Here is a 20,299-nt window from a genome sequence, read left to right as displayed (position 1 = left end):
TCATCAGAAGAAAGAATAATGCTTGCCTCTGAAGGTTATTGTGAGCATTCAAGCAGACAGTGTAATAAAGATCCTAACGCAGTGCCGGCTACACAGAAAACATTCCATTAATAGCAGTTTTCAAATATATTATGTATATTATATATATTATCAATGCTACTTCTGTTCATATATGATGCGTTAGGAACAGTCAGTAACGAAGTCTGCACACAACAAGGAGAATTCAAGGACACTTTTCCTGGACCCACAATACGTATGTCCCAGAGTGGCTTGGGCAACACTCGAGACACTGCAGGCGGCCGTCTTCCTCGCTGTGTCACCCACCTCGAGCATAGCGCCGGGCACGCGGGGGGCGTCCATTTATACTACGACTGCACGGTAACGCCACCGGGCGTCCCCTCCATCCCCCCCACCCCCGCCCGCCCTGACTTCTCCACTGTCTCCGGAGAGGCCCCGGGCAAAGCCTAAGGGACCCGGGCGCGCGCGCGGACTCGTTGGCGGACGCGGCTCCGCGCGTGGCCGCAGTCGCTATGGAAACGGCGAGAAGTAACAAGTCCATCCCTCCCCCCGCCCCCCGGAGGGTGAGGCAGGTCCGCGGAGGCAACGGCCGCGCAGGAGCAGCGGCAGAGCCGCGCCGCCCCCGAGCTCAGCGCGGTCCCAGCCGAACCGCGGCGCCGCGCCCCCGCCCGGCCCTCGCCCTCCCCCAGCCGGCCCTCGAGGGCCGCCAGGTACCCCCGCGGGGGCCGCGTCCCCGGGGACCCCCCTCCCGCTGCCTCCCGTCCCGGGACTCGGTGGCGCGCCGCGGGGTTCAGACCGTACCCGGGGGACCTTCGCCAGGGCTGGCGCTGCTGGTCGCCGGAGGGGCGAGGGGTCCCGGAAGCTCGAGCCTCCCCCGAGGCCTCCCCTTTTCTCCCTCAGCGCACGTTAGGCTATTCTTTTCCGGCACAGAAGCACGTGGGCAGTTGGAGCCCGACTCTCCATTGCTTTCCCTTGGGGACCAAGCAGGAGAGGAAGGGGTGAGGGGGCAACGCGAGGACGGGCGCGCGTTTGCAAGAGTCCCACGACTAGGAAGTGAGACACGGAGTTGGGGCGTCCGTGTCCCTCGCGTGGGCGGGGGCGCGCGCGCTCCCCTCTCCCTCCGGCGGCCCCTCGGCTCCCCCGCGTGAAGACCCTCGCGCGCTCGCGTCCCGGGCGGCTCGACCCGGGCTCTGCCCCGGGCGTGCGAAGCAGGGGTGCTGCGCGCACGGCGAGCGCTGATTGGCGGTGCGGACCGTGGGGAACCCGCCGGACGGGCACGGCGCGCCCCGCAGCCCGCAGGGTCTCGGCGGGTGACGCCGGGCGCTCGGCCCGCGCTCCGCCTTTTTTCTTTCTTTCTTTCTTTCTTTCTTAACCGCGGGCTTGTGTGTTTCGCGTTGGTTTCCGCAGGCGACCCCGCGGGGTGCGCGCGGTGAGGCGTCTGGGCAGAGAGGCACCTCCCCCGAGAAGCCCGCGGGGCGGCGTCCCGCGGGGAAGATGAGCGGCCCGGGCGCCCGCTCCAGCCACCTGTCCCAGCCGGTCGTGAAGAGCGTGCTGGTGTACCGCAACGGGGACCCCTTCTTCGCGGGGCGTCGCGTCGTCATCCACGAGAAGAAGGTGTCCAGCTTCGACGTCTTTCTGAAGGAGGTGACGGGCGGCGTCCAGGCGCCCTTTGGGGCGGTCAGGAACATCTACACCCCGCGGAGCGGGCACCGCATCCGGAAGCTAGACCAGATCCAGAGCGGGGGCAACTACGTGGCCGGGGGCCAGGAAGCCTTCAAGAAGCTCAAGTGAGTCCGCCTGTCCCCTCCGCCCCGCGCTGAAGGTCGCACTGAAGGGTGGGGGTCGCTTGAGCAAAGGAGCGAGCCCCGCCTCGCCCGCCCACCCGCCGGGTGTCCAGGGGCTGGGGCTGCGCGGGTGGCTGCGTCTCGGGGCTCCGCTGAGGCTGGGGGGGGGGTTATGTGTGGCTGGGGGAGGAATTTCGCTTGGGGAGCAGGAGGAACGGGCATCTTAGAAAAGTATTCAAGGACCAGACTGGACGCTTGAGCGTTTTCCGTTGTTGTTTTTTTTTTCTTTCCTCTTGTTTTCTTTTTCCTTTTTCTTGGCACCTGTTTTTTGAGTTTAAATAACGATTTCTTTTTTTTTTTAATGTTTTATTTCTTTTCAGCGTAACAGTATTCATTGTTTTTTCACCACACCCAGTGCTCCATGCAATCCGTGCCCTCCCTAGTACCCACCACCTGGTTCCCCCAACCTCCCACCCCCCGCCCCTTCAAAACCCTCAGGTTGTTTTTCAGAGTCTACAGTCTCTCATGGTTCACCTCCCCTTCCAATTTCCATCAACTCCCTTCTCCTCTCCATCTCCCCTTGTCCTCCATATTGTTTGTTAATAACGACTTCTTCAAAATTATTTAGAACTATTGGATAGTATGTAATCACCAGAGGAGAAAATTGCTTCCTACCCTTCCCCTCGCCCCACCCGCTTAAATTCTTCCAAATTTTCATTTTCAGTAGAACTGACCACACCCCACTGCTGTGACCCTCCTCCCACCACCTGCGTGTTTACGGTGTTAGCATAATGCTTGGAAAAGCTTATTGGCTTATGGTATCTGCCTGTCTGTCTGTAGGTACTCGATGGCCAGACCTTCAAGCACAGGGGGTCAGTCTGCTTATTCCCAGTTCCTGGCAGAGAGCTCACTCATACAGGCGGTCAGTGAGTTAGCAAGCTGTGCTTAGATCTGCGAAAAGAACAAAGATGAGCTAGATGTGACTCCTTGTCTCTAAGAGTTTGAGATCTAGCAGGAGAGAGACTACATGCACACTGATCATTTTAGTGCAAGGTAGAAAGGAATAAATGGAATTAGAAAAATAAAATTATGTGGAGGTTCACAGTCGAGGGACATTGTTTCTGGTGGGGGTGGGTATTGGAAGATAGGTAGAATTTAATATTCCACAGGATTTTTTTTTTTACAACTTTATTGAGATATATTTCACACAACATAGACTTTACTTATTTCAGTCATCTTTAGGAGGTTCATGGAGTTGTGCAACCGTCACTATGAACTATGAACTAATGTTAGCACATTTCCAGCACTCCAGAACAAAACCCCAGTTTCCCCTTCTCCCCATCCTCTGGCAATTGCTGATCTACTTCCTCTCTGTGTCTATGGATTTGTCCGTTCCGGATGTGTCATACCGATGGAATCATGCAATATGTAGACTTTGGTGTTTCTGGCCTTTTTCACTTGGCATGAGGTTTCCCAGGCTCATCCAGGTTGTAATGTGTATCAACACTTCATTCTTTGTCTTGTTGAAGAATATCCCGTGGTTATGGATATGCCACATTTTGGTCATCCATTGATAGGCATGTGGGTTGTTTCACTTTGGGCTATTATGAAATAATGCTGCTGGAGGCAATTGTGTACAAATTTTCATTTTTCTTTTTATACCGAGGAGTGGATTACTGGATCGCATGGAAACTTTATGTTTCATAGTTGTTAATACAGTGTTTTCATTGAAATTTGGCTTGGGCCTCAGGAGAGCAAAAACGTATCCTTACTGCCAAGTCTAGACTTGGGAATTCTAATTTTCACTATATAAAAATATTTTCCCAAATATCCTTGATGTTGTCGCATTCACTTTTCCTTTCCTGAATCTGCTTTAACTGAGTTCTGAGTGTTCTGCTTTTTTTCCTCTGCTAGACATTGTTTTTAATGCAAGATGACAGACACATTTGGAAACCTCCTTCAGCACACTTTGGCTAACTTCATGGATAAGAGCTAGATGGAGCCATGCGTTTCAAAGATACTTAGCCCTTAAAAATCAGGAGACATGAGGCTGAGCTGTTTCTTAGCTGTGTATCTTTGGGCAAGGCACTTGCCTCAGCAAGTCAGCTTCCTGATACCTACAAGGAGCATAACCATGCTTGAATCATGGTGTTGTTAGGAAAGTGAGTGCGATGGATGTGAGCATACTTTGTAAACATCAAAATGTCATAGAATTACAAAGGATCACTATGTCCCTGTACAATACATGTTTCGTCATATATCTTATTGATTTTTTAAAAAAGATTATTTATTTATTTATTTATTTGACCCAGAGAGGGAGCTCAGAAGTAGGCAGAGAGAGGGGGAGGCAGGCTCCCTGCTGAGCAGAGAGCCCAATGCAGGGCTGGATCCCAGGACCCTGAGATCATGACCTGAGCCAAAGGCAGAGGCTTAAACCCACTGAGCCACTCAGGCACTCAAAGTCTAAGACTCACTTTTGTAACTCCTATTCTCTTTTGTTTATTTGGCCCTACCAACTCAAAAGATAAAAACAGGTCCAGTACCAAACCAAAGAGGAAGTGTACTTCAAGTCATTCTTTTTTTTTTTTTTTTTTTTAAAGATTTTATTTATTTATTTGACAGAGAGAGATCACAAGTAGGCAGAGAGGCAGGCAGAGAGAGAGAGAGGGAAGCAGGCCCCCTGCCGAGCAGAGAGCCCGATGCGGGACTCGATCCCAGGACCCCGAGATCACGACCCGAGCCGAAGGCAGCGGCTTAACCTTACACTGAGCCACCCAGGCGCCCCCTCAAGTCATTCTTTATATGGATATAAAAGATTTGCATGGTAATCTTTGCTTTTAATTCATATACAAAAAAAAACAAAAAACAAACAAAACAACAACAACAAAAACCCCCGAGTTTGTTATAACAGTTTCCATGGTTAGTTTTCCATGCTGACAGGTGAACAGTTTATTTATTTCTGTTCAAGTAGGGGTATCTATGGTTATAATGATAAGCCCTGAAGATTTAAATGCTGAATGTGTTGGAAGCTTAGCAGTTGCAAGTTTACACAACAAATGGGGCAACTGGCCGAAGAAAAGAAAGCCCACAAGATATCGAGGGTAATTTCTGTCATTTGGACCCTAAATGATGTTGGGGAACTTAGCAATGGTAGAAAAAAATACTCAAATGAAAATGATCAACTTCCTTCTTGAATTTCTTTGACTCAGGGTTTCCCTAAAATTTTTGAAACCATAGTTAAACTTGAGGTAGCTATTCAACCTTTATTTTATAGCGGGGAATTCTATGGATAGCTATTTTCCTTAAAGCTTTCCTGTGTGTTTTTGGAAGTTGACTCTACTTCATTAATTCTGTGGATCTGAGATCACTTTTCTGCAAATGGCAGTTAAGCTGTTTTGCTCTTATGTCAGAAATCAGTCCCCGCAGATTTGCAAAAGAGCCATTTTACTGCTAAACAGAGGGAGTTTTGCACTGTCTTATGTAAACACCGTTCATATAAGAAAAATGTAAATTTCCAGTGGTACTGATTAACTAAGGCATTCTACCCAAAAAATGCAAACAACAATAACAAAACATAGATAAAATTAATTCTAATATAAACTCTGTTTTTGGCAACTCGGCACTGATGGCAGTTGAGGTATCTTTGCACCTATGGTTATAAATTAAAGGCTAGATTTATACTTATTTTTATATTAAAACATTTATTTACCACCTGCTACGTGTGAAGGACAGTGGAACCAGACCGCAGTGATGGCCTTGGGGCTCGAGGTTGACAAAAGTGTGGTTTTCAGGTTGTACTCATAGTATACCTAAAGAAGGATCACTAGTTAATATCTAGAGCAAGTAGTAATTTAGTAATAGGGGTCTCCAGAGGTTAACGAGGCCATCCATGTGCATTTTAGCTGAACCAATGCCTAAACATCCTCGTGGCTGAGCGTTTCCATATCATGAAGGTGTTTTCATAGGGAAGAAGATTCCCCTCCCTTCACAGATGGTCTAATGCATGCTGTCAGTACTTCCTTTGTTGTGTTTTTTGTTTTGTTTTTTAGATTTTATGTATTTATTAGAGAAAGAGAGAGGGAGAGAGAAAATCTGAAGCAGACCCCAAGCTGAGCCCAGAGCCTGATGTGGGGTTCGGTCCCACGACTGTGAGATCATGACCTGAGCCAAAACCAGGAGTTGTCAGATGCTTAACCGACTGAGCCACCTGGTACCCCAGTACTTTGTTTTGACCTAAAAGCTGTGACAAATGAAACTGTTAAGAAACTGTACACACAAACCACTCTTTCTATCAAAATTGGTGTAAGAAGGGGCACCTGGGTGGCTCAGTCAGTTAAGTGTCTGCCTTTGGCTCAGGTCATGATCCCAGGGTCCTGGGATTGAGCCCCGCATCAAGCTCTCTGCTCCATGGGAAGCCTGCTTCCCCCTCTCCCACGCTCCCTGCTTGTGTTCCTCCTCTCGCTGTGTCTCTGTCAAATAAAAAAATAACTAAATAATCTTTCAAAAAACCTGGTGTAAGGAACTGGAAATACCGCACAGATAGTCAGGGGCCAACCATTGTGGGGAAAAACGTTCCCTTAAAAAAGTGTGTGTCTCTAAGACTTCAGTGTCATTGACGTTGGGAGAAGATATGGATTGGCTCTGGCGGGTGAGGCTCGGGGCAGTTCCCAATTCCCTCATTGCTTTTAATTGGTAACTATTGATTTTTGCTTTAGGCTTAAGCATTGTCTATGGCCTGCTTTACTTTTTAATAATTCTTAATAAGAAATTTACATAACTGACTCAAAAGCAATAAAAGGAACCTTACTGTTTTGTTTTCCTCCCGCAGTTACTTGGACATAGGAGAAATGAAGAGGAGACCTGTGGAAGTTGTTAATACAGAGGTAATGCCTATGACGCTCGGAAGACGCCAGTAAATAGCAATGCCATTTTTGTATTTCTTACTGCATATCTTAGAACTTGGAGGACATTCTAATCATTTATAGACAAAAGTATACATTTTTCAGTCTTTTGCTTATGCTATAGCTAAAGAATGACCGCTGGTTAGAATGAGTAGCAAGGAGTAAAAAGTACATCAGTGCACTGGTTCTGGATGGAATATCTATTTGAAGGATACGCAACTGTTCAAGGTTGGCTACCTTGATGGATATTGGTGACCAAGGCCAAATTTCTGCACTAGAATGTGAGGTGTGTGAATTCTTTAAATGTGAGCATATATTTCTCTGGGCTCTAGGTGTCTGAGGAAGACGTTGGCAACGTGCAACAGATGTGCAGTAAATTTTTCGATGACCCTTTCTTGAAAAGATCATCCTTCATTGGGGAAGTGTTCCCAAGGGCTCTCATTTAAGTGCCGAGTGTTCTGCTGAGGAGCAGTAGCGCCTGGTGTCTCTTACCTGCGGGTCTGTGCACCTGCCCCCCAGACAAGGTTCTGACCGATGGTGCGCATCTTCCCTGTGAGAAACCCACCCCTTCCCTCCGACTAGGAGACTGCGTTTCTTCCACTGTATTTCTCCCTGGTGATTCCCTCGTCTTTTTCTTTCTTCCAACTGCATAGACCCCGCTGTCGCCTTTCATTTTTTCTAAGCCCTTCCCCACAAAGCCTTCCAGAGGAGATAAAGAAGTGGAAGAAATTTGGGCATCGGGGAGATGGGAGAGGTGGTGGGAAGCAGCGTGTCTGTGCTCTTCGACTCCCCAAGCCCCCCTCCTCCCTGAGGCCCTCCGTCCCCCTTCTGCCCTCCAACCCTGCCTCCCAGTCTAGACATGGATACATTCATTCCCCTCCCTCTGCATTCGCGGGCTCAATCTTCAACATGGAGACCTCCCTCCCAAAGTCCACAGCAGGACCCACCCAACGCCCACTTTGAGCAAGAGGAGCCCCTCCTTTCACTGCCAGAAAGGGAGAGTTTTGGGGTTCCTGGCATCCTCAAAGGGAGGTGTGAATGCATTTTCTCATGAAGATACCACTCGAGCTCTCAGTTCTACTGTATTATTCCTGTTGTTGGAAGGAGAGGACTAGATTTCTGAGCTGTTCTGAGAACCTGCTATGTGTGTAATTCTTACTGGGGGGATATACCTCTCTCTTTTCCACGACTGATGTACCATCAAACTTTTAGAATGCAACAAGTTTAAGGTTAGAGGACTATCTGTGTTCAGAATTTGAGAACAGACTTGATGGAGACTGGCCTTTCACAAAAACCATAGATGCTGTTTTCTTGATCGGAGGTGGTGATTTCATTTAGCTTTTGTGTCTACCGAGAAAAGGTGGCACCCTTTGTCAAAGGCTATTGATGACCCGCTGTTGTTTGGAAGAAGGTAACATATCTTATTCCTAGTCACAAGGAAGAGTTCAGAGAGTTCTTGAAGTGGGTCTGGAATATGGTTACATAGAATCGGAGGGTGGACAGTAGGTTCAAGGGGGGATTTGCCCGTGCAGCAGGAACACGGACCATGCTTATTCAGAGATGTTCCAGTGTAAAGGGTGAGTAACGTTACGTATCAAAATTGGGGTATTTCCCTCAAAACTGAGATAGTGTCATACTGTCCATATTGTCTGTGTTGGGCTACGTAACAAAGACCATCACACCGGTGCACCAGTCCGTTATCCTCGTTGCTTAAACATATTAATTCTAAGAATCCCCAGCCCATCTTACTCCTAGAAAGACCCTTTGTAGTTCAGAAGCGTTCTGCTGGGTGTGTGGCTTTGTGTCCTAGGCGCTGCGGGCCATTTGCGCACGTGGAAGGAAGCCCGGCCAGTGGGCGCTGGGAGTTAACAGCATTCCTTCCCTTCTCCCAGAGCTCCTGCACCCAAGTCCACAATATGATCTGGGTGTTCTCTAGCTAGTTAATAATTTAGACACAATGGTATCCACTTGCTGACCACAGGTCACAACAATGAGATTGTGCGTGTCACCTTGACATTTGAAGTCTTTTTGTGGTTTCCGTCATTGCTTTTCTGGTCCATGAGGCTCATCTTTGAAGAGACACTGAAAGGACAGCCAGGCCTGTTCCTTTTGCTCTTGATGGCCATATCACAGGACGGAGAAAGGCAGAACTCTAACCGACCTCTGACAGTAACCCTAAAGAAGTGCACGATCTTATCTGGCCAACACCTCAGACGGCAGGAGGAAAGGGGAAGAAGAAAAAGGAGATAAGTCTTAAAAACTGAGAAGGCATCTCTGTGGGGATTAGCCCCTGCTCCAAGATGGGGCAGCACGGTGGGTGCAGAGCAGATGTCCCTTGTCTCCCTATATGTGGGTCTTTCTTTCACCGATATCCAGATAAAGGCGTACTCATGCTCCCAGTCCTCAAGCATTTTCTATAGCTGTCTTCTCATCTTTCTTCCGACACTCCCTCCGTCAGTGGGGGTCTTAATAGAGATGGGTTGCTCATCTTCTGACCTTGGCAGCTCCTCTCTTATTTATGCCTTCTTGGTCCTCTCTTTGCTTCCTTCTCCCCTCCTCTCAGCCCAGGTGCAGATCTCCTGGGATCCTTCCACATTCCAAGTTAACTCACCAGCTTTTCTCTTTCCTCTGCCACCTAAGCCAGCTGCGTTTCCTCTGCCCTCCGGCCTTTCCTCGTCCTTACCGGCCCCACCGTGCTCTGGCCCTTTTGCTTCAACTGAAGGCGCTTCTCCTTGTTCCTCTACCTCATCTGCTTTGCCTTCATGGGACTGGACGCCTGTACCGCGCAGCACGTTGACAGGGCACTGGGGGCAAAGTTCAGCAAGACGCACAGAGCCTCTCACCCCTGGGAATTTTCAGCCTTGCTGAAAAGACAGATGTATGCCCATCTAGTACCAGACAATAAGTGATTGCATTTGATAGGGCTTCAATCCAGTTTGTGTGGAGCTTTCGAAGGGGTCTTGACTCCGTCATGTTGCAGCAAAGGCTGAACTGTGATTGTTCTGTGTTTCCCGTGTAAATGGGATGTTGCACATAACCTACAGCGCTTCATGGCCAACATCTGTTTAGATTTTTTTGTGGGGATAAAATTAGCCGTCGTTAAGCCTTTGTGTGATACATTATTGTGTCTCCAGTGTAATTTGGAGCTGGATGAAATGAATGTTATTGACTTCACAAGGATTTATTGGCTGCCTGCTGTGTGCTAGGCTTTGTGCTTGTCCCCTGGGAGCCCAGCAACAAGGCACTGTCCTCATGGACTTGACCACTCTCTAGCCTCTCTTGCTTGCTAGGGTGGATTTCAACTCCATTGGCAATGATCTTTGTTGAAGAACTTGTACATTTGTTTGACTCAAGGCCCTCATTTTGAAGGCTGAGTGGTTTTCGAACTGACTTCCCCATTATTAAAGGTACTTGGTCTCCCAGGCCAATTCAGGCTCGGGCCTTCGACCTTCCTTCTCGGCCTGCCCTGTCTTCTTCTCCCTGGGTCTGGTTCTTCTCTGCTCTACCCCGAATGCAAGTGCCCATCGATGTCTAATACAGAACAACCCGGAGCTTTCTTTTCTTGACTCTGGCCACTCTGTGTTCTCAGAGTCAGCAGAAAAGATCATTTTTGTCCACTCCTCACATTCCTATTTCTGAAAAAAAATGAAGGATCTGTTTGGGTTTCTCCTTCTTTTGCCTGCTCTTTCTCATGTGCGCGCGGAGGCAGCAGACACACGTGCACCTCACGACCAGCGGAAGATCAGGCTTGCCTTGGTCTGAGTCGTGTGCCCGAGAAAGAAGTACGCTCCCTATAGTTTTGAGAACTGGGGCCTTAAAGAGAAATCTGCCAGTTAAGCTCTGAACTAGGACCCCAGCGAACGCCTTTCCGAGGAAGTGGGAGCCTCCTTGTTGGATGAGCCATCAGGCTGAATTCTCTCTCTCTCTCTTTTTTAAAGATTTTATTTATTTATTTATTTATTGGAGAGAGAGAGAGAGCATGAGAGGGGGGAGGGTCAGAGGGAGAAGCAGACTCCCCGCAGAGCAGGGATTCCCCTTGCGGGACTCCATCCTGGGACTCCAGGATCATGACCCGAGCCAAAGGCAGTCGCCCAACCAACTGAGCCACCCAGGTGCCCTGAATTCTCTTGAATCCACGTCCCTCATCCTAGATGTTCAATTATGGAGAATTGGGGGAAACTCTGTTTCTTCTTAGTGGGGAGGAACACTCGCAGGGGCCCCTGGGAGACGTGAGAGGTGGGACAAGAGATTTGGGGAATATCAAAACTGACAAGTTTGGGGTAAAGGGGGTTGCTCGTACTTTAGGTAGGTTCCTCTGGGGTATAGCTTTAAGGTTTTGAATATAATTCTTAAAACTTCATACTTCAGCTTAATCATTAGGTATAATCTCTAATGAAACATACTATGAGAGTTGCTACTTAAAGGCTTTTGGTTGGAAATGGGATTCTAGGCATTAAATGGGGTATAATTATTAACCTTGCTGAGGGAAAGGCATGGGGCTCTGTGATTTAACTCACTAATCTTTAGCCTGGGAATTCTGGGTTCAAAGGGGGAACTGCTATACAGTAAAACGTCCCAAATATTTCTTTCTTTAACTTAGGGAAAGATTTCCAGATTATGTTAGACAGGTTTACTAATTCACTGAAGAATCAAAGAAGATAAAACCCACATCTGTGAGATCTTTCAACAATAATCGAGGCCCCTCCCCAGTCTTTTATTTCTTACCTTTCCCTGCCTCTCTAATGTAACTGCTAAGTCAGAGGTGTTTTTCCAAGGATAGTAAGTGCCTGTCAGTGGTCATGGTGATTCCAAGGTGAGTCTGACCTTGTCAGGGCTCTATGAAGACAAGATTTTCTATTAAAAAACCAACTGGCTATACTTCATTTCCCTTTCACACTTTCTTGTTTTACTTTTTTTCTCAGCTGTGTATGTGTGTGTGTTTGAACAAGAGTGAGAGGGGCGCCTGGGTGGCTCAGTGGATTAAGCCTCTGCCTTCAGCCCAGGTCATGATCCCAGGGTCCTGGGATCGAGCCCCGCATCGAGCCCCGCATCGGGCTCTCTGCTCAGCAGGGAGCCTGTTTCCCCCTCTCTCTCTGCCTGCCTCTCTGCCTACTTGTGCGCGTGCGCGCGCTCTCTCTCTCTCTCAAATAAATAAATAAAATCTTAAAAAAAAAACCACAAAACTTTGCTTCCTCCTCTCGCTCTCTCTGCCTGCCTCTCTGCCTGCTTGTGATCTCTGTCTGTCAAATAAATTAAAAAAAAAAACAAAAAAACAAAACAAACAAACAAACAAACCCAAAACTTGAACAAGAGTGAGAAAGAAGTGTTTATGTCAATCGGGAAAACGTTGGTCTAATGAAAAGTATCCATTAATAACCCTAATCAGGTCTGATCCAAAGCTAAAAGATTGGTGATTTTAGTTTGTCCATTAGCCCGAATCATGACTTTTGTTCCAAATATTTTGTTTTCTCCATTTGGCATTTAGACGTGATTTTTAGAAGATTGAGTGTGAATGTGAAAGACATGTAATTAGAAAATGTGTAATTTTAAAATTTATGGTAATAAGCTGTTCTAAGCAAAGACAGCCCTAAAATAAACATTTGAAAAATAATTATCAACCTTTTAAGAAGAAAACAGGAAAAGTATCTAATAAAATAAACTGCTAACTAAATGTATGTGTTTGAAAATACCACTTAATTGAAGTGTCAAACTGTTTGTGATAAGACACTTAAGCCCCCACTACATAACAAAACCTACTGAACAGAGAAAAACTTCTTGTTCTTATACTGCATGGGATTCAGACACATACAAGATGAAATTTTAGGAATGTGTACTAGGATTCCGCCACGGTATACCAAGCTTCTAGTTGTGTGCTTACTTGAAAATCAATACTTAGTTTCACGTTTTAGGATAATCATTAGAAGGAGCTTATTGAGTTTTCTGCTAAGGTCAAAGGGACTATTCATGATGGATATATGATGTAGGAATAATCAGGAAAGTGTGACTAGACAAATAGCAAAGTATAGCCAAGGAAGGCAAATAAATTCTGCTCAGCCATTTATTGAACACTGCCCAAGAATGCTTTCACATTTTCTCAAGAAGATTTAGCAAGAGCCTGCTAACTGCCAGCCAGTGGGCTAGATTCTGGCCATACAGACATAAAAAGACCCTTACCATGTGCAGATCAGAAAATAGGACAAGGTAATTGTTGTAGGAGGACGCTGGAAAGAGTTTGAAGAGATAAGATACACCAAAAAGAAGAAAAAGATTGAAATATAATACCAGTGATTGTTACTCCAAGGGGAGAAAATGATTTATTGAGACCTAATTCTTAACTGGCTTCAGTACTTACAAAGAAGGTGGTGACTAGCTCTTCTCCATCACAGCTGAGTACCAAAAGGGGGAAACAAAATCAAACTACAGGGTGAGGGGCTGAAGAATTTGGGTCAGATTGGAAGAAAACTTTTAAGAAAATTGGTGATGACTACCAAGCAGTTATTGAAAGAATAGGTCACATCTCCTTTCTGCCTGTTTCTAACGACAGACCCATTCTTCTGAATTGCATGTCTCATTTGCATACCAAGATGGCGGAGCCGAGTTGAGATTGACATGAGGTTCAAAATGCCCTCTGATCCAGGTTTTGTGGGAGCCTTCCTGGGAGCCTCAGGAAGACCCGTGCTTGGGTTCTCATGCCCTCCACGGAGGAGGCCGTGTGTGGGAGAGGACCGCTGGAGTGAAGGTACCCCAGCATCCTGGACAGATAGAGCAACCATCCTGAGAGATGTTTCAGGTTTTTCCCCCCACAGTGTAAGTCTGGGAAAAAACCCCAAGAGAGTGGTATGTGAAAGGAATAAGAGAAGTGAAACTCAGAGGAATCAGTGACGAGAAACAAGCATATAACATAACCTGTGATGATACACTGAATTTTGATTATGGTATTAAAGCTTGTCAGTGTATGCCTAATTTTAAATTTTATTTCCCTTTAGTTTAGAGCAAATTCTCTGTGTGTGTGTGTTTGCGTTTCCCCTTTTATCCTCACATTGGCTACTTGTAGAAGCTTTGTTTCAAAGATGTCTTGGACGTCTTGGACATTTCAAAGCCCTTGGACGTCTGCCGGTGGATTAGCATGGAAATGAAGCCAGGGACTTGTGCTTGGACCCTATGGGCCTCTTAGTTCTACTGGGTCTGTGCCCCAGACTGACCCCCAGAAAGCCCCCAGCCCTCTCAAGTGTGGTGCTGGTGAAGGCATGGGTGAGAGTGTATGTGTAATTTAGTTTACCTCTATCGCATTGCTGGAAAAACACCTATAAAGTTCTCTATCTCAAACGTAGGTCATAGGCTAATACTCTTATCTTTATATACAAAATAACAGATTTCAGCCTACTTCAAAATGGATGGATGGCAGTGTTTTTTTAAGATAGGGTTATTGGGGTGCCTGGGTGGCTCAGTCAGTTAAGTATCTGCTTCTTGATTTTGGGTCTGGTCTTGATCTCAGGGTCACAAGTTCAGGCCCCGCATTGGGCCCTGTGTTGGGCTCCCCACTCAGTATGGAGACAACTTAAAAAAAAAAAGGCTATTTATTTGCATTTGGTTGATTTCAACAGGAAGTACACAGGTGGTGTGCCTTGGTGTCTGGCTTGGTCAACAACGAGAACTTCATTTATCATTGTGAAAGCCTCCTTTATAAGCAGCCACCCAGATCAGGCTCAGATGTCATCGCATGATTACATAGTTGGGATGTTTGGTTTGTTGAAATAAGGTTGGTTTCAGCCCACCTGGTAGCTGGGAAGTGGGAAGGGATTGTGGGAGAGAGAAAACTAAATTGATTCGGTATATTTGCAGTGTCTAATGTTTAACCTGGAACATTTCTGTCTAGGAAATTTCTGATGGCAGCCTGTGCTGCTGGGATTGTGTCTCATCTTGAGTTTCAGAGATTTAGGAACTCTCATGGCCATCTTTCCTGTTTCAGATTATACAACCTAATGTAACCGGGCTGCTGACTTGCAGACATTTTACAAAACAAATCATCTAATATTACCCATATTGTAAAGTGTACATTGATGGGTCAAAGGCCATCTTCGCAGCCTGTTTTCCTAGACGTGAACAGATAGCTAGATTTCTAGTGCTGCAAGGCTTGCATTAGTGAGCATGAGCTCTCCCATTGTTGCTTTTGAAAACTGGATTAAAAAAGTGATTGGAAATCTCAACTTTAAATTATATATTATATATTATATAAATTATATATATAATATATAATATAAATTATATTATTATATATTATATAAATTATATATTATATATAATTTATATATTATATGTATATTACATAATATACATATAATATATAATATATGTATTATATATTATATGTATATTATATAATGTATATTATATTACTATGTGTACATATTACTATAGCTTTTAGTACGGCTTTTGCAAGTGGAGAGCTTGTTTCTCATGAATGCTCCATTGGCTGATACTTGATTGAGTCAAAGATTGTATGAAAATTGAATTAAATTACCTTTCTGTGAGGCGGTGCTTCTCCTGGTCAGACTGCTGTTCACTTGTGTTATTCCGGCTTTAGTTAATTTGTCAATAATATGGATTAACCTTGGTTCTTCCCAACGGGTGGTCTACCTGTTGACATGTGATGGGTGTGGATATAACGGAGTGCCGGGGATGTGATTTGTCCCTGGCAACTTTCAGCATTTTACCTCGGTGACTGTAATTTATTTCTAAACTCTCCTCGCCTCCCCCATCTTCATAATTGTTCCCCTATAACCATAGTCAAATTGTTATTCTCCATCTGGGAATTCCCTTTGCTCTACCTTCTGGTACCAAGTCAGTAGGGTTGAGTGCATCCAATTTGGTGGCAATAGGACGTGCCCAGTGCCTACTATAAACGTGTTCATTCGTAGGCAGTCCTGGCTAGACGTGTACCTGTAATCTGGTAACAATGCTGCTTTAGCTTGTGTGTTCCAGATACCACGTGGCCACTCTGAGTTACAGGCAGAACCATGAAATCATCATGGCAGTCTTCTCGTACCCCATCTAAACAATCCTAAAGACTTTGGAGCAGATGACTGTGTTTGCAGGGCGTGGGGAAGGGCAGTCTGGAGATGAATTGCTCTGTGTCTCTGCTGTTATTTTTGGCCTCCTATCATGGAGGAGAAAGTTGGGAGCTGTAGGGAATGACACCGATCGCAAGTTTTATGGATCTTTTCGGTAGTAAAACATTAATATCACAAATCTTTTCATCCAAAAAAAAAAAAAAAGCATCACGCCCCTATTCACGTGCCAGGCATCCTGCTTAAGTTGGATTCACAAGGGCAGGGAAACCAGACTAGGTCATAGCCTTCATGAAGCTTATTGTTTGGTGGAGGCCGACAAGCTGTCAGAACAGAGCACGCAGCCCAGGAGGTGTAGGGTGCTAGAGGGGCGGTGACCAGCGCCAGGGGGCTCCTGAAACGTTTCCTGGAAGAAATGGCATTTCCGTGGAGCCCTGAAGGGATGAGCAGGTGTCAGCCAGGCCGGCAGGGGAGGAGGAGATCCCAGCAAAGGGAGCAGCCTGTATGAACCTCTGCAGACGAGGGAACGTGGGGCACCTTCAGAAACTCACACCAGTTCTGTTTGGCTGAAGAATGGAAAGGCATGGGGGGTGGCAGGGAGGGGAGGGGGATAAGTGAGAGAAGACTCAGGAGGTAGAGGGGGATCCGGCGATAAAAGTGTTTTGTATTTTTGTTTGTTTTTTGGGTTTTTTTGGCAGACAGAGATCACAAGCAGGCAGAGAGGCAGGCAGAGAGAGAGGGGGAAGCAGGCTTCCCGCTGAGCAGAGAGCCTGATTTGGGGCTTCATCCCAGGACCCCAAGATCACGACCTGAGCCGAAGACAGAGGCTTAACACACTGAGCCACCCAGGTGCCCCGATAAAAGGTTTTTAAAGGAGCTTTGGTGTTCTTCTAAAACCACTGGAAGTTATAGAAGGGGTTCAGCTGGGGGTTGACAAGATGGCTCTTGCTGCCCAGCAAGGCAGGATGCGGGGAGACCACTTAGTGGAGAGGAACATGGTGCTCACAACCAGGGAGGCTGAGAAGAGGGTAGAGGGACCAGAGTTGAGAGGCAGGGCTCTCATGAAGAGAGATTAGTGGATAACTCTTGGATTTCTGGCTCTGTCAACGGGATGCATGGTTCCATCATCAGTGGGAAGATAGAGTCCCCTTCACGGAGACAGGGAGAATAGTTTGTTTTGTTTTTAAAAGATTTTATTTATATAATTTAGAGAGGGGGGGAGGGGAGGAGCAGAGGAGGAGGGAGAGGGACAAGCAGACTTCCCACTGAGTGGAGCCTGACAGGCTCGATCCCACGGCCCTGAGATCATGACCTGAGCCAAAACTAAGATTCAGACATTTAACCGACGGAGCCACCCAGCATCCACCACCCCCTGCCCCTGGCTTTTTTTTTAATAACCATGACAGTCAGAAATATTTGAAGTCTTAACTGTTTGGACATGGAGCCAACCCAAATGTTGGGAGTTGAACAAAACCAGAGCCCGCTGTGGGGAGAGGGAGAGACAGACAGGGAGAAAGAGAGAGAGAGCTTCTTCACTGCGTGCTTAGTAGTGTTCCAGGCCCCTCACAAAGATCGTCTAACTCAGTCCTCACAGCAGTAGTGATTGTTACCTTTCCTTTTTTAAAATTTTATTTTTATTTTTTTAAAAGATTTTTATTTATTTATTTGACAGACAGAGATCACAAGTAGGCAGAGAGGCAGGCAGAGAGGGAGGAGGAAGTAGGCTCCCTGCTGAGCAGAGAGCCCGATGCGGGGCTCGATCCCAGGACCCTGAGATCATGACCTGAGCCGAAGGCAGAGGCTTAACCCACTGAGCCACCAGGCGCCCCTACTATTCCCTTTTGCAGAGGAAGAAGCTGGTGAACAAGACACGGTCCCACAGAGCTCATAGTCGAGAGGCACTGACTGTGTCTTGTTTGGTTTTGAGAGGGCGCTTAGAGGGCAAAGAGTCTTACTTATTGATTACGCTTTGCTTTAATGATGACAGGGAAGAGAAGATACATAAAGACTACGGTTGGGAAGTGAATCCGGAAAAAGGGCACAATTTTCTTTCAATATCCTTCACACTCTTTAACAAATTACTGTTAATCACGGGATCTTGCCTGGCATTATTTTAGTTGTAGTCTCAGGGGACTGCTTTTTTTTTTTTTTTTTTTTAACCTTTGTTAATATTCCCTCTAGGACAGGATATTTATGCTGAATATTTCCAATACAGCACTTGAAATGGCTTTGGCATGACTACTTATAAAATGGCTCCCCTAGGAAACCTAAAATATTTTTATATGGAAATTTACCACAGAGTGCAAAGAGGTTAGAGAAGGAGACATCGAACCAAGAACCATGAATGAATTTTTAATTGTCGTCATGTTTAATGCTAAAGGGCCGTTCGGTCTCTTTAGCAAACATTCTGACCTGATGTGTGGAGTAACAGCTTAGAGAGCAGCCTTTGGGGTGGGTGGAAGGGAGGAGGCGAGGCATCTGTGTTGAACACGAATTGCACTTTCCCCCACGCAAGATCTCAAGGCATAATTCACCTGATCTCTGTGGACCTCACTTTCTTCATCTGAAAGTTCAAAATAAGAATACCTCTTCAAAGAATTGTGGCGGAGATGAGAAGCACGTAGACCGACGTTACACTCTCAGCACCGTGCCAAGTGCGTAGTTTGAACTTGGTCGATGGACATCGCGCCCAGTGGCTGTGATGTCTGTCAGGGCTCTGGGGGTTGAGCAGCTGGTCAGTGGAATAAGCCGTCGTACTCGCTGCTGCTCTGGGCTGTGGCCCGAAGGGGAAAATGTAACCAATGTCGCTTGGGGACAACCCACCCATCACAGGTGCTGCGGGGTGCTTCTCACTCCCTCTGACTGGGGTGCCCCAGACTCCATGCCTGATAAACAGTTGGGGTGATTATTATATAAATACATGAACTCACTTGTTTGTGTGTCTGAGTCTTGACATTGTTCTTCCGCGACAAAACTTAATAGCATGAACAGTGATTTACTTTGCTTTTGGGTCCTGTGTGTTGGGAAGTCAGGGAGGACCCAGCAGAAAGAGCTTTTGTCTGCTTCAGCGTGTCTGGAGTTCAGGCTGAAGGCTTGAGAGCTGCGCGCTGGGGTCCTTGGCAGGCTTGTTCCCTTGTGTGAGTGTAGCTAATGTTGGTCACCAGTTGGACTTTAGTTCCTCCGCACCTGCCCTGTCCCATGTGGTCTCCTTGTGGGCTAGATGGACGGAGCATCTTCACAGAGTGGTGGCGGGGTGCTGGGGGCAAGTAGGGAGAGGGAGGGAGGGAGGGAGAGAAAGGAGGAGGAAGAGGAGGAATGAGAGAGGGGACAGAGAGAGAGGGGGAGACAGAGCCAGAGAGACAGGGGAGGAGAGGGAGAAGAGGGAGGGAGGCAGGGAGAGGTGGAGCGAGGGTGAGAGAGGGAGGGAGGGAAGAAGGAGGAGGAGGAGGATGGGGAACGATGGAAGGAAGAAGGGAGAGATGGAGAGAGAAGAAGAGGAGGAGGGGGAGGAGGAGAGGAGAGAGTGGGAGAGAGACGGGGGCTGGGAGAGGAGGGGGGGAGAGAGAGGGACTCAGAGTCATTTCTACTGCCTTCTTTTCTTCCAGTCGGTGTTAGGTCCTGTCCAAGGTTTTCAGGGAGGAAATAGATTTTACCCCTTGGTGGGGAGTGGCGAGATTCTAGAAAAAGCGAGCCAGAAATATTGCTGTGGCCATTTTTGGAAGATACGGTCTGCCACCCTGGACACCTCTTTTGCTTGTAGCGTCTCAATATGGTTATTGCCTGCCTTCAGGCGTCCGTGGGTTTGACGAGACCCTTGTGAAGTAGCTCACAGGCCCTCCTCCTTTCTCTCTCCCCCCTCCTCCTCTCTCTTTTTAGCATCCCAAAGGGCACAATATACCATTTTTCCCCGACTGGAAGACATTGTAGAAGGAGACGTTCACTGGTAATCTGACAAAAGTAGTTCCCTGTTTCCTGCAGATAGCGTAAGTGATAATTTAGAATGTCCTGTGAGTTGAGGGTCTTCATCTATTTATTCCAAGGACGACTGCAAACAAGTATGTGTCTGTTTCATTCGTTATGGCAACCGCATAAGGATTTTTTATTCCCTAGTTGACGGGAGGTACATTTTCCTTTTCAGAAGCTGATGCATGTCAATTGTCATTTAAAGAAATTAATAGGGATTTTCCATGGAATTACCCCATAAAGCCATTTCTGTCCAATCATTTGCACATGAGGGGAGGTCTGCCTCTTCCTTTCGATGTTCCACCATCCTGTCCTCATGCCGCATGTCTCCGTTCTGGGTTGCTCACCGAGAAAGAGAGCGGGGCAGTCCTTAGGAGCTTATAATGTAAGCAGATGGTGCTGAGAAAGGTTAGAAGACCCGAGAAACAACGCTCAGCTACGACTTTGATTCTGAAAGGGCTGGATGCGTGTCGGAAGGCTGAGCGAGGGAAACCGATGGAAATGACCCGTCCCCAGACAGGATTCCCTTCCCGTCTTCACTCAGGTGGGAAAGATCGTAAAGACT

The 20,299-nt window shown here is 46.9% G+C and overlaps 1 protein-coding gene across 1 annotated transcript in view; it reads left to right on the top strand.

The window, feature by feature from the left end:
- Positions 1–1,512: 1,512 nt before the first annotated feature.
- The window catches only part of DCDC2 (doublecortin domain containing 2), a gene marked incomplete at both ends in the record, with an annotated part of 135,279 nt that continues 116,492 nt past the window's right edge, over positions 1,513–20,299 (top strand). Inside the window, 2 exons of the mRNA XM_080806903.1 lie at positions 1,513–1,805; positions 6,631–6,685. Of these exons, the coding sequence (XP_080663029.1) occupies positions 1,513–1,805; positions 6,631–6,685 (348 nt within the window). The remainder of the gene's footprint in view (positions 1,806–6,630; positions 6,686–20,299) is intronic.

This window comes from Martes martes (genome assembly GCF_963455335.1).
Source record: "Martes martes genome assembly, chromosome: 6".
In the NCBI taxonomy this organism is placed as follows: Eukaryota; Metazoa; Chordata; class Mammalia; order Carnivora; family Mustelidae; genus Martes; species Martes martes.
Note: the sequence above shows the minus strand (reverse complement) of the source record. Positions and strands in the feature narration are given on the sequence as shown.